The sequence below is a fragment of the Myodes glareolus genome, chromosome 10 (assembly GCF_982192425.1).
Source record: "Myodes glareolus chromosome 10, mMyoGla1.1, whole genome shotgun sequence".
In the NCBI taxonomy this organism is placed as follows: Eukaryota; Metazoa; Chordata; class Mammalia; order Rodentia; family Cricetidae; genus Myodes; species Myodes glareolus.
Genome location: NC_142035.1, coordinates 34,063,099 through 34,084,430, shown reverse-complemented (window position 1 = coordinate 34,084,430; position 21,332 = coordinate 34,063,099). Strand labels below are relative to the sequence as shown.

The following is a 21,332-nucleotide window of genomic DNA, read 5'->3' as shown; positions in this document are numbered from 1 at the left end:
TCTGGAACCCGCCCCCAGCTCCTTGGACGAGGCTTTGCTGTAGGCTTCCAATAATATGCCTTCTCGGCGGCAGGAGGGGCCTGAAAGAGTGCACCCCTACTTAGCGTACGGGGGCCCGAGCCTTTAATCGGACAGGCTCTGAAATTTGGGATAACAGAAAGAGAGCCTGTGGCGACACCGCTGAGCGGAACGGAGCAGGCAAACCTCGGACGCCCCAAGCCGACCCGACGAAGAAGGCCCGGCGCGACTGGACGAAAAAGGCCCCTCGCTCGCCCGGCGCGCGCCTCCTCCGGTATCCGGGGCTCTCAGCGGGCTCTCCGGGGCGATTTTTCGTCTAGTCTCGACAACCGCCCTAATGGCTGAGGTGAAGGTGAAGGTGCAACCGCCGGACGCGGATCCGGTGGAAATAGAAAACAGGTAATGCAGTGCAGCCGGACCCCTTCTCTCGCAGTCCCAGGGAGTGGCCGGAGCAGGCTACGTGAGCACGCGGGAGCGGGATTGCGGGGTTCTACCACTTCCCCCACCCCCACCCCACTCCCCACCCCCGACTAGGGAGAGCAGAACTCTTCTGAAGCTGAAGAGCAGCGTGACAGCTTGGAACTTTATGTAACTGGCATCGCCAGGATTCTGTTATAGTAGTGAGGACAGACTTGGAACCTGAACGTTGGCCTGAATGCCTGAAAAGAGACCTGCGTTTGCCCCTTGGGCATGTTCGAACTCACTTTCGATTTCAGCATTGCTCGGTGGCCAAGGGAAATTACATAGGTCACAAAGCATCCAATGATGAGTCAAGAAGGTTCAGCGAGTGCCTTAAAGCTAATACGCCTCATAGCGCATAAATAGTTTCAGGTTATAACGTAGGTAAAAGACAGCAACTTTCTCAACAGTTGTGGGTACTTCTAAGACGATATTCGAAATTGGTTGGAAGGGATAATTTTGCAGACTCCAGTTACGGTAAATCACCATATCCTATCCCCATCTCTCTATTCCACATTTGCCCATTGATAGCATTGAGTTTCAGCTTTAATATCTAGCTATACTGCATTTCCTTCATTCGCCCTTTGAAAGAAGCTAACATAAGTCATTAATACCTTTATTCCTAGAATTATAGAATTGTGCCACCAGTTCCCTCATGGAATCACAGATCAAGTAATTCAAAATGAAATGCCTCACATAGAGGCCCAACAGCGGGCAGTGGCTATCAATAGACTGTTGTCCATGGTAAGGTAAATTCAATGAATTTGTGTAATTTGTTGTCAATTATGATTTTCATTGGTTCCTGTCACATAATTGCGATGGTTAACTTTATGTGCCAATTGGCAAGGACGTGAGATTCTTAGATATCTGGCTATAGGCTGTTTCTGGGATGTTTGGGAATATGGAAGTATTTGAATTGCTGACCTGAGAGTAGAAGGTGAGTGGGCACCGTCCAATCTAGTGTCAGCCTAAGTAGAACAAGTAGATGGAGGACAGAGGAATTTACTCCAGGTCTACTTTTGAGTTCCAGTACCAGTCTTCTGTCTTCAGCACTCTTGTTCCTAGGCCTTCAGAGTCCATCTACAGCCACTGACTATCCATCTCTAACACTAGTGCATCACTTCTAGGCCACTGATCTGTGCAACTGGCCTTGTTGAGTCTCTAGCTTGCAGGAGGTAGATTACAAGAGTTCTTGCTCACAGTAATCACATGAACTGATAATAGCACGATCAGCTACACTGATCAGTGTACTAATCAGTACACTAATTGTAAAGCCAAAAACTGTGACATGATTCCAAACCAGGGAAAAGGTTAGACTGTCTGAATTGAAAGACAAAAGAAAGAGAACATAATTATTTGCCATTTGACAAGGTGAAACTACGTACAATACTGTTATAACTAATTATATTAACTTAATTGACACAAGGCACATATGGATATAGTCTGTTCTCACCTTCTTTTGCTTTCTGTTGCTAGCGCTTAGCCATTCCCTATAAAATATTTCCACTGTGATTTTTCTGAGTTATCACATAGCCTATTCATTGGGTATCACTGTGTCACTTTTCAAGAGCAGGAAGAAGTACAGCCCCAGCTTCCAGAGACAGTGCAGTGGAGTTTTCAGTGTACCCCAAGAACCTGGAGCCCTCATGCCTCTCCTCCAACTTTTGAAAAACACTCCAAGTACTGCCCCATGCTTGAAATCTCTTCCTGAGGGCCTCTCTGTTTTATTAGTGGTTCATTAAGAGCCCTGCCATGACTTGTTTGCGTTTTAAAACTTCCAGCCTTGTCTTCTGTCTGGCTCTAGACGGCAAGATTTTAGGGATGGGTAAACCTTTTGTTAAGCTTTAGTCTTTACCTTTTGGGATGAGAATTTGGCAGACTTTCTCTGTGAACTGGTAAATAAAATATCTTCTGTGATTCATTGGTTTCTGTCACGACTGTATCACCTGCCACTTTAACAAGAAGCAGCCATGAGTGGTGAACAGTGATTTGTAAGCAGTGGGCATGGCTTTTTTCTGATGAAATTTTATTAGTTAGAAAAAACAAGCTGTGGCCTAGTGATTTCTGTTTTCACCCAAAGAAAAAAAGTGTTGGGGATTTCTGGGCTTCCTTTTTCTGTGTAGAATGAATGACTCCCTGTCCTTTGGGGCTCAGCTTTCCTGCTGTCTCCAGGATCCCCAGTTCAGCCACAGTCCTTTCTCTGAGTGTGCATCCACTCTTGTTTCTCTCCTAATGCTAACCAGATAGTATCAACATTATCTGTGTGCTTCCTTTTTAGAATTTGTTTTGGCCCGGGTTTGTAGCTCAGTGGTAGAACACTCATCTAGCTTGTATGATGCCCTTTATTCAGTCCTCAGACTTATATCAGCAAATTGTCCCCTTAAGCAGCTGTCTTAATATTGGTACAATACAGATGTTTAGTAAGCTACTAGAATAGGCTGAATAAATCACAGAAGGAAACTTCTGGATTGAGTTTTGTGATCCCACTTTGCCATTTGGTGAATTGGGGAAGGAGGTAGGGTGTTGCAGTTTGTCCAGTATGTGAACATGTTTTACAGTCTAACAGTAGGGTTCCCTCTTGGCTGTAGTTTCCTATAACTGCTGCAAGCCCAGTGATGCACACATCTGGATTCTCTAAATGCTAGATCCAAGGAGCTTCTGAAACATGGTAGAATACACTTTAATCTTACTTTTCTTCATTATATAAAATACCAGTACTGAAGACCTTTTGTTCATTGGTTCATCTTTTTGCCTAATTCTCCTATCACAGAATTAATATTATACATTTGAGTAAATAATTTAGTCTGTATAATAAACACATTTAAAGCTATGTTGACACTTACCATTAGAATTGATGTATTTCCAAAGTAATTGATGACAATTTTCTATTTTAAAACACTTTAGGGTCAGTTGGATCTTTTAAGGAGTAATACAGGCCTTTTATATAGAATAAAGGATTCTCAGAATGCTGGGTAAGTAAGCACCTGGTTTTTAATTTTAAGAAAATTTTGATTATTATAAAAGTAATGTATGTATTAGAAAAAAAGCTAACATAGTAACAGGTATTGTGGCACAAACCCACATCTCAGCACTTGGGAAGTAGGGCTGAAAGTTTAGTGCCATCCTTAGTTACACAGATTAATGATATTAATGCATGTGAGTATTATGTGTCTGTCTGTCTGTCTATACATAATGTAGCTAAGTGTGGTGCTGCACACCTATAATCCTGACAATTGGGGGTCAGAGCCAGAGGACCATGAGGTGGAAGACAGTTCAGGCTATACATTAAAAGACCCTGCCTCAAAATCGGAAGACAAAACAAATGGATGGAAACTCACACCATCCCTCCTTTCTGTCCTGTGTTCCATTTCCCAGAGAAACTGTTCCTGGTAATTTCTCCTAGATACACTGAAATATTCATAGGTGATTATATATTTATATATTATTCTTTTCTTTTTTGTCTAACTTTTTAAAGGATTTTTTATTATTTATTTTAACTTTTATTTTATGTGCATTGGTGTGAAGGTGTCAGATCCCCTGAAACTTGATTTACAGACAGTTGTGAACTGCCATGTAGTTGCTGGGACCTGAACCCAGGTTTTCTGGAAGAGCAGTCAGTGCTCTTAACCACCAAGCCTACTCTCCAGCCCCTATTCTTTTCTTTTTTAAAAAGAACAAAACTGGGTCATGCTATCCATACTGTTCTGAAACTTGGTTTTGTTGTTGTTGTTTTTTCCACTTACTGTACTTTGGATATCTTTTCGTCTTGGTACACACAACTGTTATTCTTTCTGAGGTAAGGCCTTTTGCAAAGTCAGTGTGATAGCCTTGTCTGCCAATTAGCTTAAATAGTTATGCAGATGATAGCACAGCCCACTTTTTTTTTCTTTTTTAATTCTGCTTTATTCCCTGCAGTAAAATGAAGGGGTCCGATAACCAAGAAAAACTAGTCTACCAAATCATAGAGGATGCAGGGAATAAAGGTGAGCATGTGAAGGATGGCTCATTGTCTTTAGGTCTAGACCTTATTCTGTTTATTTTTAAAGAGAGGATCCCACTATGCAGAGCAGGCTTTCTATTATCTTCTTTCCTCATCTTTCTGAGTGGTGGGACTGCAGACATGCCCTGTCACATGGAGCTAAGCACATGTTTTGTATATATTCTCTTTCTGTATGTACAACTCTCTTTGATAGAAAACTCTTGACTTCCCACAATGGGTACTTAATGAGAGTAAGAACCACAGCCTTATTTTTTTCTGTCTTACAAATAGAATGTTGTTTAAATAATAAAAGTACATGCATTGAAACTTCTAAACTAATGTTTTGTTTTGTTTTTTGGTTGGTTGAAGATGGCAGATGACCCTGACCTAAATTTAAGTTGTTTCACTTTTACAGTGAAACTCTCAGAAAATTGCGATTAGGTAAACAATTGGATGAGAGATCGGATTTAAATTAATTCAACAGCATTCATATGTTTTTTCCATTACAAAAATGTTCTTGTTTTATATTTTTTAGAAGATGCCCCACTAGGTGATGAGGCACCCCTTTATCCTAATACTTTGGAGGCAGAGGCAGGTGGATCTCAGAGTTCATGATCACCTTGATCTGTGCAGCAAGTTCCAGGCCAGCCAGGGCTGCATGGTGAAGCCCTGTCAAAAACCAAAAAGCACACTGACTGCCAAGCAGTTTCCAGTTAGAATATAAAACATACACCTAGTTACTGGCTCTTGTACTTTTGTTTCTTTATCTAATTTTTTTTTTTATAAAACTGTTATAAAATTTTGTGTTAAAGGATGTGCTATCAGCTTTCCTACTTTCTTACAGGAATATGGAGCAGAGATATTCGATATAAAAGTAATTTGCCATTAACAGAAATCAACAAAATTCTCAAGAATCTGGAAAGTAAAAAACTTATCAAAGCTGTGAAGTCTGTAGCAGTGAGTAGTTGGCTTTCTGGGTTTCCTCCGTATATTCACTTAAGTAAGCTGTTCCAGCTGGGTTTTCACCCTTTGTTCTTTAATTCATGTGGGATTTAAGACAGTGTTTTAAAAAGGACTAAAAATTTAACTCCTGTTGTACTGACTTGAAGCTGCAGCCTACTGTACTGTCTTGCCTCTGCCAAACTTTTTACCAAACCTGTACTGTATTTTGCAGTAAAAAAGTCTGGAGCCTTGAGTATGCTTTCTAATTTTCATGTTGTGTGAGATAACTCGATTATCCTAGCACATTATCTTACTCAGCAAGTGTCTATTGATTAGGCTATGGCAGGTACACATAAGTAACGGAGTCAGCAGAGAAAAATCTCTGTCCTGTGTCTCTACACCATGTTTGTGGGTTTTTTTCCTTTCCTTTTCCTTCCCTTCCCTTCCCCCCACCCGTCTCCTCCTCTCTTCTCTCTATCTGGAATATTCAGCAATAAAAAGATGACCTATCATGAAGACATGGAGTGAACTTAATGCCTAGTAATCTTAATTGTACTGTTTTATTTTATTTTGAGAGAGAAGTCTAGTAATGTAACCAGGGCTGATCTTGAATGTCTTGAATGCAGAAATGCAGGATGTTTTCTGCCTTAGCCACCTGAGTGCTGGGATTTACATGTGTATGCCATCCTGCCCAGCTATCTGTATCATTTTATAACTTTTTAAAAGATGCTTAGAAATTAGGAGGATGCCAGAGTGGGATGTGGGATGTATAACTAGAAACCAGTTAGAAGCACTGGCTGCTCTTCCAGAGAACCCATGTTCAACTCCTGGCACCTACATGGTGACTCAGTCATCTGCAACTCCAGTTCTAGGGAAATCTGACACCCTCTTCTAGCCTTTGTGGGTAACATGCATAGACATTCACAAATACCCACACACATTAAGTAAATGATATTTTTTAATTTAAAAAAATAAATAAATGTGACAGAATTTTAGAAATCACACCGCTAGGGGTTGAAGGACTAGGACTAATCTAAGTACTTGTAGAAATGAATCTTTTCCTTCCTGTGAGACTCCTTATCCTAGTTACTATACATAGAGAACCATGGGCAGCGCCTGTTTCAGTATAGTTCTGACTTGGGTTAGAGGCACTGTCCAATTCTGTCCCCAAAGTAGCCCTCACTTTGAGATGACTGTCCCAAGTTCGATAACTGCTATCTTTGCAGTAATTTTGTACATCTAAAAGTGTTCTAACTTATGAACGCAATTTTTAGGTTTAGTTTCTGAAAAACATTATAAACAAATGATGTGTGTATATTCTTTCCTAGGCTTCCAAAAAGAAGGTTTATATGCTTTATAACCTACAGCCAGATCAGTCTGTGACTGGCGGAGCATGGTACAGCGACCAGGATTTCGAATCTGAATTTGTTGAGGTGCTTAACCAACAGTGTTTCAAATTCCTACAGACCAAGGTGAGGGTATTAAGGAGGCATCATGAGCCCTTTAAAAAGCTGCTTCCTGAAAGATTTGCTCTTGTATTTCATATTTTATAAGATTGAAAATCCTAACATTGGAAGTTTTTACTAAATATATGCTGCTGTTGGTGTGGCACATATGTGTGAATTTGAGAAAGCACTAACATGCATTCTTGCTTGAGTCTCTTGTTCTACCCTTATAGGCAGAAACCGCAAGAGAAAGTAAACAGAATCCAGTGATTCAGAGAAACAGCTCGTTTGCTTCATCCCATGAAGTGTGGAAGTACATCTGTGAATTGGGCATAAGTAAGGTCAGAACTTACTTTCTACACTGTCTTCCTCCCAGGGTGTATTACAGTGTATTTGACCCAGCCCCCCTTTCACGTACACATTCTGCTGAACCCACTTTGGAAAAGCACTGTCCTAAAGTAGACAGAGGCCCTCCTGGTGGGCTGATTCTGGCTGAACTATTCTTGAACACAGTCCGTTCACCACCCAAAGTCAAATTGTTCTGATAAGTTCTTGACTGTGTGACAGTTGAGCTTGTCACATTAGTGTCACTTATTGGTACTGTCTTACTTGATGAAATGTAAGTGGTATCATCAGCACCCTTTTGAAGACCTTTACATAAAGACACTGATGCCAGGTAGTGGTGGTGGCACGAGTCTTTAATCCCAGCACTCAGGAGGCAGAGGTAGGTGGATCTCTGTGAGTTCAAGGCCAGCCTGGTCTACAGAGCTAGTTCTAGGACAGTCAGAGCTACTCAGAAAAACCTTGTCTTAAAAAACCAAAAAAAAAAAAAAAAAGACACTGATGTTTTTCATGATCAGCAAAGAAGCCAAAGTGGCATTTGGACAAATTTTTACTTCCTGGTTTCCAGATTTTTCACCGATAAAAGATTAGGAACTAGAATTATTTCATGGCTCAAGTGTCTCTCTACTTAAAGACATTTTAAGAATCTCCATCAATCAGGAGGCAGAGGCAAGTGGATCTCTGAGTTCCAGGAGCAAGTTCTAGAACAACCAGTGCTACACAGAGAAACTAATCTCGTGGGAAAAAAATCTCCATCAAATTCTTGGGGAGGGGATTTCTTCTTTGTGGGTTTTGGTTTTGAGTGATGCAAGGGATTGAGCCCAGGGCGCATGCTAAGCACATGCCCTGCCCCTGAGCTACAATGCCAGCCTTTTTCGTGGTTTTGTTTTATCATGGTGTCCCAACCCCTCCTCCCTTCCCATCAAATTCTTGCCCAAAAAAAAAAAACCTACCTCATAAGACGTGTGAGTTTTTTGTTGTTTTTTCAGACTGGTGAAGGTATCAGTGTGAGGTTCAGCATGCAGTTAGAGCTGTCCTGAGCACTTCCGTGATTGGACTAATGTAGACTGTTGCCTACTCCCTTTGTGCCTGCCATTACTCTTGCCCAAAACATGGCTTCTCCATGTTCCCTTGTCCTTTCTGCATGCTAACATACCCCCTTTCTAGGTGGAGTTGTCCATGGAAGACATTGAGACCATCCTGAACACACTCATCTATGATGGGAAAGTGGAGATGACCGTCATTGCTGCAAAGGAAGGCACTGTTGGCAGTGTAGATGGACACATGAAACTGTACAGGGCAGTCAACCCAATCCTCCCACCTACAGGCTTAGTCCGGGCACCCTGTGGACTCTGCCCCGTAAGTAACAGCTGCTTCACTCTCTACTTTTATCACCACCATATGCAAATGCCACATAAAGAAACAACAGGCATACCAGCTTTCCCACCAGCAAGTGTCACGTGAACCATTCAAACTGCCACAGACTCTTGATGGACACATTGTTAATGGACAGGTCTTACATTATTTTTTGAAACATTGAGGGTAGGGACATGCCCTTCTGTTCTTGACCCTGAAATGAATACATTTTCTTTGGGACTAACCATTTCTCCTTTGAAGGGAGGGAAATGAAGGTTGTTGAGAAGCTACCATGAGCGAAACTTATTCTAATCCTCCTGTGTCCTTGGAGCTAGTGGCATTATTTCCCCTAAAGAGTGAGGGAACTTAGGGCTAAGTATAGCTCAGTGGCAGGGCCTATGCACAGTGTACATAGGGCCTCTCACCAGGTTTCCCCTAGTGCCCTCCCCTCGGAGAAAGAAGAAACTCAGACTTAAGCAGAAAATGTTACTTCAAATAATGTGCCTTAGCTGTCATTCCTAGGTGGTTTGCCAACACTGGGATGGACATTCTGAGGCCAGAGAGAGCAAAAACTCTCCCTGTTTCCGGGGCATTTATATTCTTGGGCTGCTACTCTGCCATATTCATTATGATAACCCTTGACCTTACCCGTAAGCTCATTGTGACCCAGTTTCAACTCCTAGACAAAAGCCAACATCCTGGAAATTCTACTTAGCACCCTTCAAAGATAGTTAAACATGAAATAACCTTCAATTTAGTAGAAATTAAGTTGTCCATAAGTATAGGACTCATTTTCTTTTACCCAGTGGGCAGGTGAGTGAGGTCACCTGTATACTGTGTTAATAGGGCCTCCAGGCCAGACAGGATAGTGCACACTTTTAATCCCAGCAGTTGGGAGGCAGAGGTAGGCAGAGCTCTGAGTTTCAGGCCTGCCTGTTCTACATAGTGAGTTGCAGGACAGCTGGATTACATAGTGAGACCCTGTCTCAGACAAACAAACAAATAAGCGAAGCAAACTAAAAATGAAAGGCTCATAGTTAACAGTGATCACAAAGCAGGCACTTTACAGTGTGCTCTTATAGTCCCAATACCTTTCAAAGAGTGTTTTTTCCCCTTTTTCTTCTGTTAATACTGCTTTAAATCAATGGGGCTTTGGTATTTTAAAACTTCAATTTGAATATGAACTTTTTATGTGTTTCTTTTAAAGGTTTTTGATGACTGCCATGAAGGTGGTGAGATTTCACCATCTAATTGTATTTATATGACAGAGTGGCTCGAATTTTAATAGAGAGCTGTGAATCTTACTTACATTTGGCAAATGAATTACTTGGAGAGCAAATAATTCATGATGGAACATCCAATTTCTTTGAAAGCATGCGTCACAATGATGGATACTGACTTGCTGCTATGAAAATGTATTTATTTATGAAGACAGAACACAAAGCAAATGAAATTTAATAAAGTTTAATAGAGAAGTTTCTTCTGCAGTAAGAAAATACCTTGAAGCTCTGGAAGACCAAGGAAAAAGGAGCCACCAAACCTACATTGACCAAGTACTGTGATAACAGCTAGAGCGTGAAGATACACGCTTAAAGTTCTTAAGGTCTTCATTGAAACTCATCATATCAGGTTTATTACCACCGTTTCTGTTTGTTTTTCCTGGGTTTCACTGAGAAATTACAAGTGGTGCAGCAGGGAGTTGCTGATGGGAGTGTGTGCAGACTTGGGGCCTGAAGGTTTTAGAGGGGACATCCCTTTCCACACTGTTGGGTTCTCCTCATCTCGGTGCCCTTTCACCCCCATATGCTATTGTCTGGGACATGTCTTCAGCTCAGTGATATTCCATCCTAAAGGGGATAATCTCACAAGTCCTTCATTGTTAAGGCTGTAAATTTCTCTGGCTTAATTTTTGTTGTAGTAGGGAGGTGCAGGCTTCATCCTGCGGCCTGGCTAGCTTAAGTCCCCTCTTCCCCTGAAATAACCACACGGAAATTGTATTAATTAAATTACTGCCTGGCCCATTAGCTCTAGCCTCTTATTGGCTAACTCTCACATCTTGATTAACCCATTTCTATTAAATCTATGTATCACCACGTGACTGTGGCTTAGAGATTCAACATGTCTGACCTGGCAGCTGGCTCCATGGTGGCTCTCTGACTCTGCCTTCTTCCTCCCAGCATTCAGTTCTCTTTTCCCCACCTACCTAAGTTTCTGCCCTATCAAAAAGCCAAGGCAGTCTCTTTATTTAACCAATGAAAGCAACAGAAATATAGGACTTACTACACCAAATTTTACTACTTGCTGAAAAATTTTTTTCAGATTCTTACTTTATGTCTATAGTATGATCCTCTCTGCCACCAGCATCAAATTCTAATTTTGTAATCTAATCCCTATGTGGAATGTGATAAGTAGGACCTTTGGAAGGTGAGAGATGGTGAATGTAGAGTCCTCATGAGTGGAATCAGGGCCTGTACAGAAGAGACCCAAGGTGTTCTGTTGGCCTCTGTTAGGCGAGAATACAGGGAGAAGAATAAGGAAGTGGGTGCTTGTTAGATCGTATATCTGCCAGCACACGGGACTCCCCTGCTTTTTGAATCATGATAATTAAATACATTTTCTTGATAAACCATCAATCTATAGCAGCAGTTCTCAGGTTGAACAACCCTTTCAAGGGGTCATCTGAGACCTTCAGAAAACACAGATATTTACATTACAATTCATAACAGTAGCAAAATTACAGTTATGCAGTAGCAACAAAAATAACTTTATGGTTGTAGGTCACTATAACATGAGTAGCTGCATTAAAGGATTGCAGCATTAGGAAAGTTGAGACCCACTATCTGTAGTGTTCTATCAAAGCAGACAGAAGAGATAGTATCTAATCATTTAACTAAATTATAACTAAAACTAGCTGGGTATGGTGGTGCACTCCTTTCATACTAGCACTTGGGAGGCAGAGGTAGGCAGGTCTCGGTTAGTTCAAGACTAGCCTGGACCACATAGTGAATTTCAGGACAGCTAGGGCTATAAAGAGACCCGGTCTCAAAAATAAATACAGACCATTGCCTTTCAATGTTAGGGGTAGGAACCCATCTTACAGTGTTTTAGACTGGTCTCCTTTTTTCCTTAATTGTTTTCTAAAAACCATGGTGTGGTGTGTCTAAGCAGAAACCATCACTATGTAGTTTGTTAGCCCCAGCCGTTGGGTACTGGAAGACACTAAGTTAGTTGCCATGCTGTTATGTAGAAGATAGCCATATATTTTTAAGGATCTCAGCAGTTGATTTTTACTTTGTGTCTTTTTTTTGAGACAAGGTTTTTCTGTGTGGCTCTGACTGCCCTGGAACTTTGCAAATCAGGCTAGCTTTGAACTCAGATCCACCTGTCTCTGCCTCCTCCACTATGCCCAGCTTACTTTGTGTCTTAAAAGTTTCTTAATGCAAGCCAAAAGCATGGGCCAACTGAAAGGGTTCACAGCCCACTCTTCTTTGAGGCTGAGCTCTACCACCATCTGGCAGTATTCTAAGTGTTTACTGGAGTTACCTTGAGATAAATGGGACCAATAAAATCCAACTTGCTAGATCATTCTATCGATGAATTCTATGTCCAGCTCTATAGAAAAAGCATTTAATGACACCAGCTCTTAAGTGTTAGATTATATATTAAATGCAGGTTCCTCTTCTACCTCTAGTGGGGCTGACGTGGTAAAAAAGTGTTCACTCTTCCTGGATCTGCCTGGCTTATCCAATAAGCACTAGTCTTATTTTCCTAGAAAACTAGATATGTAGGAGAGTTACAAAAGGGAGAAAGAATTTTTAAAAAAATTTTAATATGCTCTCTATTTTGTCTTTTTTGTTTTGTTGGAGAAGAATCTCACTCTAGCCCACACTACCCTGGAGTTCACGTTATGGTCTAGGCTGGCCTTGAACTCATGGTGGTCCTGATTTAGCCTCCAAGTGCTGGAATTACAGGCATTTAGCAGTCACACATGGCTTTGTATTGTCTTGGTGATTAGATACTGTTTTAAATTTGCAGTCAGTGGCTAGAAGTGTTCCTTGCCTCACCAGAATAAAGAGATACTTTAAAAGTTTTTCCTCATAGCATATTTTTACTGAGTATTTTTTGCTTGTAGCATATTTACTCGAGTATTAACTGAGAGAGATAGATAAATTTAAAAAAACATAGCAACTGTGCTATAAATAAAATGAATTTGCCTACAGAAATAAGCTAGAATCAGAAGAAATTGTGGGCATCTAAAATCATGATGCCACAAAGTCAAACTGCAGATGAAGTCCAAATACTTCAGTCTTTCCCACTTGGTATTAGGTGTTTTCTTCACCTGAGAACACATATTCTAAGTCTGTTCAGGATTCTGTTTTAAAGTGATCCTTAAAACTTAAACATTGCCAGTCATGGTGTGCTTGCTTTTAATGCCAGCACTTGGGGGGTAGAGGCATAAGCAAGTGGATCTCTGTTTGAAGCCAGCCTGATCCTACAGAGCGAGTTCCAGGACAGCCAGCAATACACAGAGAAACACCGTCTGGAAAAACAAAACAAAATTTGACATCATAAGTCTATTTAATGGTTTTTAATGAATAGTTATGTGGTTTCTCATACAGAATTTCCAGTTTTACAATAAATGTTTTATATAAGAGTTTTGATGGTGATCAATTAAGCAGAGTAATCAACAATTCAATTTGTGATGGGGCACACGCCTGGTATGTGGAGGCCTCTGGCCCAACCGTAAGCTCAACAGTGAAGGGAAGAAACGTGGTTTCAGATTTACTATATGGCAGGGGAAGGACGAATACAAAATGTGCCCTGCAGCAGTGTGTTCCAGTAAGACAGGATCTTGAACTCAGTCCTGCCTCTACCTCCTGCTGGGTTAGAAGTTTGTACTGTGACATCTGGTCAAGTACCATTTTCTATTATGATGGAAATAGTTGATATTTGGTGTTTAGTACAGTGACCCCGAGCCAGCTGGCTGGCCAGCACTTGAAACAAGAACCTAAAGAACTAAGGTTTAGTTGGGCACTCGTGGCACACGCCTTTAATCCCAGCACTTGGGAGGCAGAGGCAGGTGGATCTCTGTGAGTTCGAAGCCAGCCTGGTCTACAGAGCCAGTTCCAAAGCTACAGAGAAACCCTGTCTCAAAAAGCCGGGAAAAAAAAAAAAAAGATAGTGCAGCTCAACAGAGCGCTCGCTGTATGCTCTTCGTCAGGGGTTACTGAATCTCACACTGAAATTTATTAGTCTATAATTAAGATTTTAAACAACTTATTTGAATGTTAGGAAAAAACATTAATTTAAAAACATTAATAGATAAATCTAATTTAGTCAGCAGACATTTTAGCAGTGATTGGACCAAACCTATAATCCAAGTTTGAGTCTACTTGAATTTGAAATTAGTAATGATTTACTCGCTTTTGTTTTTAAATTCTTAAAAAATTATTAACTTATATAAATAACATTAGTTCACAATTTGTTTTCTGCCACAGAATAAAAATATATTCACTTGCCAGGCAGTGGTGGCACACACCTTTAATACCAGCATTTGGGAAGCCAGCCTGGTCTACAGAGTGAGTTCTAGAACAGCCAGGGTTGTTAGACAGAAAAACCCTGTCTCAAAAAACACAGTAGAACTATGTGATTGTCTCTCCTCCAAAGACACCTACTGTTAAAATTTAAAGAGTCTCCTGACATATATTACATTTAGTTCCCCACGTCATCTCACAACAGCTTTGCACCCCATCTAGGGATGAAAGTGTGGAAACTCACATTTCCGCATCCATCACAGGTTCTGCATCACCAAGTTTAAGTACACTGGAGATCTTTGCATCACAATAGTCAGAAAATCCTGGGAAATAAAAGTTTTATTTTTTTTTACATTTTTTAAACATAAACATGAGTGAAAATGTCATGAAACAAGCCATTTTGTAATCCAATATATGTTAATATAAAGTACATTATTTTAAAAGGGGTTCTTTTTTTAATGAAAGTATAAGAAAAATCTTGGAATGCCGGAATGATCTCTAGCAGTTAAGAGGTTGAACTCTACAGAATTGAACTCGCATTGTGGGAAGTTCTTTTGGAGGACAACTTAAAACTTAACAGTACAGACTGCCCCTCACGCTCACTTTGGATATCTTGGGCTTTTTCTTTCTTCTTCTTTTTTCTCTGTGTAGCCTGTCCTAGAACTTGCTCTGTAGACCAGACCTTGAACTCACAGAAATCCACCTGCCTCTGCCTCCCAAGTGCTGGGATTAAAGGTGTGCACCATCACTGCCTGTACTGTAGAGAATCTAAAACGTTTATGACTAAATTAACAAATGGATAACTTGGTCTTTGTCTTGTAGCTTTTCCAAATCGTTCAATTGTAGAGTTGCCAGCTGCCATAATTCATGTAGGGATTATATGTATAAAGTTCCCAGCTTAGAAAAAAGACAAACATTTGTCACATTCCTGTACTGCAGCACTCCCAATGCCCTGATCCTGCTAGTCTTCCTGAAGTCGGTATACAGGTGGCAAGCTATGCAGATATCTGTCCCCTGCAGCTTCCTGACTCAGGATCCTTATACACTGGTCTCTCACCTTGTCAGAAGAACCTGGGGTGGGGTCAGGGATCTGAATGATGAAGACCCAAATTAGAGTTTGCTATCTTGAGCCAGCTTGAAGCAGCAGCTAGAGTTTTGAATTCTAAGAACATTCTGGACTTTTAATCATTTTTTTTTTATTCCAGTAAGGGAAAAATTTTACTTCAAAAAGAAAAGGTGTTTCTCATACGTTTCTTAAAAATTTGTTTAGTTTTTGTTTCTTTTTGAGTTTTTTGTTTTGCTTTTTGAGACAGGGTTTTACTAAATATTTAGCTTAGGTAGGCCTCAAATTCCAGATCTACCTCCTTCAGCTCCCCAAGTACCAGGATGTCAGGAATGGGTCACACCTTGCAGAAGCTACTGAATTATAATTTGGAATGAGATTCAGGATACCTGAGTCTACTTGCTGTTTCTTTTCTGAGATCGGGTCAGGCTAGCCTTCCCCTCCTGGTCCCTGCTTTCTCAAGTGCTGGAATTACAGGAACACACCACCATGTCTGGTTCTACTTCTGACTTCCTCCCTGGATCAGTCGGATGGCTAAACAAACTCCCTCTGTGCTCCCTATCAAACAGAAAATACTTCTATAGTTACAGCTTTTGAAGAAGAGGTAAGCAACGAGAACTGAAAATGACAATAGCTTAGTGTGAGTGTTCAAACAGGCTTGTTTCTCAGGCCCTTCTGTAGCATACGTAGACATTTCAAGTGTGGTACTGTGTGGTAATAGGTGCTGTTCTACCCCATCCTGGCATGTTGGAGAGCAGGAGTCATCCTGACTATTCTGGTACTTTTAGCATAGACTTCACCACACTAATTAATTCAGGAAACTCTGTGTTCTGAAAGTGACCACGGTTGGTGAATTTGTACAATTTGGCATCCAACCTATCTGCCACTTCTTCTTGTTCCTTCCAGGGAAGGAAGGGGTCATCAGTGGAGCCAAACTGTACAATGTGAGGGCAGTTGGCCTTGATCTTCTCCCACTGCCAGGGGCGGCTGAAGTACCCTACAGAAAAAAAAATAGCCTATCGATATGAATGAATCTTCACCCTAGACATCTAAAACTATCTAGTGGGGGCCCTCACAGAGGTGCAAAGGACCAGGGGCTTAAATTCAGGACAGTTCTTTGGTTTTCCTATCTGTAGGACTTGATACCATACTGACTTGCAAAGACAAAGAGGCTCGAATAAAACCAGGTCCTGGGATTCATTCTAGACTTCAGATTGGAAAAAATAGGTGGAAAATGTCTCACTTGCTATTATATAAATTGGCTGTTAAATTTATATTTTTAGGGCTATCTGAAGGAGAATAACTACTTTATAACTTGGGCAGTCCATCCCGTGCCTAGAGAAGGGCTTTCCTGGGTGTTCTCCCTAAAGACTTACCACTTGCACGCTCGTTTTCATCTCCCAAGTCTGATGTGTATGCAGACACCAGTATAAGAGCATATACCTGATGTGTCTCTGCATACCTGGCATGAGAAAGATAGTGTCAGTAATATATGGTTACTAAATCTGAAAAGCAGTAAGCCATCTGATGTAAGTTCACAGAAAGGAGGTATATGTTACCCAGACAGATGCAAGCAAGAAAAATAATCACTGCTGTGTGCACTCATCCACCTTTAATGTTCGTCAGCATTACTTATTCGGTCTACATTCTGATCAGATCCTAGACTCGGCCCCAGAGTATGGAATTCAGAGAAATGGGATTAAGGCCCAGGAACCTACAATGTAAGAAAAACTGGACAATGCTAGAAAAGTACTTCCGCTGCCCCTGTACCTGTGTTCTCATTGTGTCGCATTACAGCTGTCCCCACGCCCAGACAAACGATCACTGTCTCCTTAAGGGCAGGAAAAGCCTTATTGCTCTGTGAACAGCACCCTCTGTGACCACCAGACCACTATCTACAGATGCCCTCGCTCTGCCAAGATCAGGCCAAGGAAAGACTGAGACCTTTGAAGAGGAAATGTTTAGGGCTAGAGTTTCATTCTTGAGAATAAACTTCTCCCACCCCCTACCTGGTTACTCAAGAAATATCAAACCACAGAAGACATGACAGGAAAAGCCCCACCCAGACTGATTGAGGTTGCCAACCTTTACACTTACCTTAGTACATGTCCCCTACGAATAACCTTAGTTCCGTTATTATACCCAATCATATACTGCTGCCTATATTCTTTATAAAGCTTACATCAGTTACCTAAGCTAAGTTCATTTTCTCACAGTTAAACAGAGATTATATATTTTTGGCAAGATAGCCTTCTTATCACTTCAGGGACACATGATGTGTGTCCCACTATCAATGATACTGTTTGATTGCTTGTTAAGGTGTTCCCAGCACTTTCTATTGAGAAGGATCAATATCCCTTAGTAGTTACTAAGTCAGCTAGCATGTCCTTTATGATTGTACTAGCTCCCTGTTTCTTCACACCCTTACACTGATGGTTTTTCTTTTTTTATTTTTTTTCATTTTTCTTTGCCACTCCTAACTTTAGAAGCCAACTCTTAGAAGGCTGCTGACAATCCTGATAAATTCAGGGGACTTAGAAGAAATCCATCTTTACCAATGGCTGGTAAACAAAAGGAAAGAGTATGCTACAACTTTTGAAGTCAGTACTCTTCCTCTGCACACATGTTTGTAAATAGCCCTTCTGCTATGATTGAACCATAATTCACTGATTCTGTGCCAAAACACCTTACTATCCCCATCCCCTTGACCTGTATAGCTGAAAGGTCATAAAATCTGGCAAGATTCCATGACATGCAATTTGCATGAAATTTTGAATAACTGCTTGGAACAGACTTTGTTACCAGGGTAGGAGGAAATATGGAAGAAGCCCAACTTGAAACAGCTTGGCCAGCTAATCCCTTACCCCCTAGGCTAGTGGGGAAGGTAGGAGATTTTGACAGAAGCAAATGTGTGTACCGTGAATCCCAAGGATTGGGGGGAGGGTTGTAGGTAGGTAGGGGAAGCAACCTCTAGTCTCCAGAAGGTCCTTATTGAACATCTACTATGTCACACTCTCCTAGGCATTGCGATTCCTTGTCAGTGAACAAAGTCCCATCTTCATGGAGCTTCCATTAAATTAATAGGGACAGACGAGAAATCAATGTATATTAGATGATAAAGAGCTATAGGTAATAAGATACAAAGGGGATAAGAGTCAGCAGAGCGAGGCTGCTCTTTTATATGAAATTGTTAAAGATCTCACCCAAAATAGAACATTCAAGCAGAGACACGGTAAGAGAAAGTCAGGCAGCTTTTAAGAGAGTGTCCCTGCTAGAAGGCTGAGCAGGATAAGGAAGGCAGGTGTGTACTTGACATTTTCCAGGGACTACAATGACGTCAGCATGCCTGGTTGGGAGGAGAAAAGGGGCGAAGGGAGACAGAGCTGAGCAACAGGAAGCTTCGGAGCTACAGAAACTTTAAAAGGATCACTGCACCTGGTAAAAGCAATCTGTTTCTTCCAATCCCTTAACAAACAAGAAATTAGGGCAGATTAGGTTACCACTTTTGAGGTCGGCACCGTTCCTCTGCAATGGAAACTTAAGAAACGCAACTATTTCCCCAGCAAGCATGGCTACAGACCACACCTGAGGCAGCAGTCCCACAGGGTCATACCTCATGGCTGCGATCGCCCCGGAGCTGTGGCCTATGATGATGGTCTTCTCATCACAGCGCAGCTCTGTCTCCATGAAGGGCAACCAGATGCTCTCTCGGGCTGTAACTGTGTTCAGGGTAAAACAGTCTGGTACTCAGAGGGGCAGTCTGTAAGTGATGCTGTCCCACCTCTGATGAACAGCAGCTCACTTTTAAACTGAGGCAGAAGTGGGAGATGAGGCTGTTATCAGAGCCTAAGATCTCTGTCTTATGGTTTTAGTGAAGAGCTTTGCTTCCCCTACCACGTTCTTATTTTTTAAAAAAAGTGAAGCTTCCCCCCTCATCCATTTTTCTTTTGCGAGAAAGAGCCTCACTATGTAGCACAGGCTAGTATGTAATTTGCTGTGTAGCCCACATCAGAATTCCCTTGTCTCAGGCTCCCAACTGTCGGGTTTAAAGGCATATACCACATACTGGCCTCAACTCTGAAATTTTCATGTAAAAATTTAAACTTTGCAAACAAATACCTACAAGGTAGAGATACAGTTCAGAGGCAGAACACTTGCCCAGGACGTGTGAGAGCCCTAGGTTCAGTCTCAGTACTGAGAAACACACAAACAAACACACACAAAAAACCTCTTGACAATGTTCTAAAACCCATGTATAATATATATTTCTTTCCTGAACCAAGATGCACCCATAACAAAAGGAGGAAATCTTCTATTTTTAAATATTTAGGAACTCAACTGTAAGGCTTTATTTTATCTGTTTTACCTACATTTTGCCTGAAAATGTCTGCGGACATTCAACAGGGAAAATAAAGTTGCTAGCTTACAAAGTAAAAAATTAAATTTTACCATGCCCAGGTGCTTTTCTTGGTTCTTCCTGAAATCTTCCATATTTTTTGGCTTACGCCTGCTTCCTGGAGCTCTCTGCTTTATTTGTTCTTAGTACGTATTTATCTTTGTTCTTTCATCATGATATTCCAGCTTCCCTCCCCTCACCCCCAGATGGTGAACTCAAACTCTAACGAATGAGGCTTTTCAGAAGCAAGTTTAAAACTTACTTGGGTCAGGCATGTTTCTAGCCAGACACTGGAAACCAGGAACCTGAGATTTAAGGGGGAAGAAACAGCTATAATAAAGAGCTTAATTCCAACTAAAACTCTGAAAAAAAAAAAGTGACACCTGATGTGATCTTGCTCAATTCAGTAAGTACTTGCTGACTGTGAAATGAAATGGATTAAGCTGCGTTACAGATGAAGATATGCCCATGTTTTTGTAGAACCCCAGGGACCTGTGTCTGCATTTGCAAACCTGCTCATCCTTAGGGCATCCATCTACAGAGAAGGCCCAAGCGAATGTGCTAGAGACAGAATGACCTGAGCCAAACAAACTGCATTCCAGGAAGAAAATAAAAATATAGATACACCATAGAGAAAGTTGGGCATCCCACCCTACTGGCCATTTCCAGCTGGACCTTTGAGTTTGGTAGCTTTGCCCATAGCTTTCAGCCGCAACCCTGAAATTACATTCCAAATGGACTCTATTTTCTCCTGAAATTCTGTTCCAGAGGCCAAAGCAGGAAACTGTCTAACTGCCAGACGATGGAAGGGAGCTTTTTCTTTTCTTAAAAGTCAAGCAGCACAGGATGAGCTAGGGTGCAATGCTGTTTCTATAAAGCTCACAGAGAAGCCAAACTAAACAATATCATACAAGATTATACACATGGGTTCTTGAGTTCGATTCCCAGACCCATGTAAAGATAGAAAGAGAACTGGTTACACAAAATTGTCTTCTCACCTCCACAAGCACCTCCCACATACAATAAAGAGAAGCAAAATGTACTACAGACTCTCATGGGAATGGGACAGGAGGCAGACAGATCAGTTAAAGATACTGGCAATGTTCTAGAGTTTAATTTGGGCGAAGAGTGTATGTAGCTAAATGACACACAAAGACCTTGGGCTTGAATAGTACCGAATTTTTTTTTTTTTGGATCAGTTTGATAGCGTATTACATGTTATATACATCCTTTGTATACATCAAAGGTTATGTGGTTTTTTAAAAAAAAATCTAAAATAATGAATATAAACAAATTATCTGGGAAGGCTCGAATCTGAACTGGCAGCAGATTAGGGTAGGGAGGGGGCATTCTCTGTATAACAGGGTTCCTCTCAGTCTCAAGAACTGAGACCTCAGCTGTTTGGGTTGCTTCGCCAGGCAAGATCCTCGCCACTAGTTTAGATCTAAGGCCTTGATCTAAGGCTTGATCACAGTGTTTGATCGACTACTCACACACTGTGGTTATCGGGAGGAAGGGGGGCACAGGCTCGAGCCTCGCCTTATCGTCCTCCCTCCCTCCGCTCCGCGCCAAGCTAACCGCAGGGCAGCTTGAAATTCCTTACCTGCTCAAGTCCCTTTCTCACCCAGCCGTACCAGCCCTGGGTGGCCACATCCCCGCCTCCGTTCCCGGGAACAATCACTGCCTTACTAGGGGACGCCATGAACGCTGTAGCCGGAGACCCCTGCCCAGCTCGGACCTGCAGTGCTCAAATCGAGACTGCATCCGGCCGGGAGCCCTCACTGAGGCCTTCTGGGAA

The 21,332-nt window shown here is 41.5% G+C and overlaps 2 protein-coding genes across 4 annotated transcripts; one reads left to right on the top strand and one right to left on the bottom strand.

The window, feature by feature from the left end:
- The first annotated feature begins 35 nt into the window (after nucleotides 1–35).
- On the top strand, nucleotides 36–10,016 carry Polr3f (RNA polymerase III subunit F). 2 transcript variants are annotated; one of them, XM_048455500.3, is made up of 9 exons: nucleotides 36–417; nucleotides 1,104–1,221; nucleotides 3,382–3,449; nucleotides 4,393–4,460; nucleotides 5,301–5,413; nucleotides 6,727–6,870; nucleotides 7,077–7,184; nucleotides 8,353–8,544; nucleotides 9,749–10,016. In XM_048455500.3, the coding sequence occupies exons 1-9, from the start codon at nucleotides 356–358 to the stop codon at nucleotides 9,824–9,826; spliced, it is 951 nt and encodes a 316-aa protein (XP_048311457.1). In that variant the 5' UTR covers nucleotides 36–355; the 3' UTR covers nucleotides 9,827–10,016. The 2 variants fall into 2 exon arrangements, with proteins under 2 accessions (XP_048311457.1, XP_048311458.1); XM_048455501.3 differs by lacking the exon at nucleotides 36–417 and adding an exon at nucleotides 636–954.
- On the bottom strand, nucleotides 9,990–21,332 carry Rbbp9 (RB binding protein 9, serine hydrolase). Of its 2 annotated transcripts, XM_048455504.3 has the most exons (6): nucleotides 21,138–21,332; nucleotides 19,797–19,839; nucleotides 18,752–18,857; nucleotides 16,515–16,600; nucleotides 14,320–14,398; nucleotides 9,990–13,081 (listed from the first exon to the last, which is right to left on the bottom strand). In XM_048455504.3, the coding sequence occupies exons 1-6, from the start codon at nucleotides 21,234–21,236 to the stop codon at nucleotides 12,952–12,954; spliced, it is 543 nt and encodes a 180-aa protein (XP_048311461.1). In that variant the 5' UTR covers nucleotides 21,237–21,332; the 3' UTR covers nucleotides 9,990–12,951. The 2 variants fall into 2 exon arrangements, with proteins under 2 accessions (XP_048311461.1, XP_048311459.1); XM_048455502.3 differs by lacking the exon at nucleotides 9,990–13,081 and having other exon boundaries at nucleotides 14,397–16,135; nucleotides 21,138–21,328.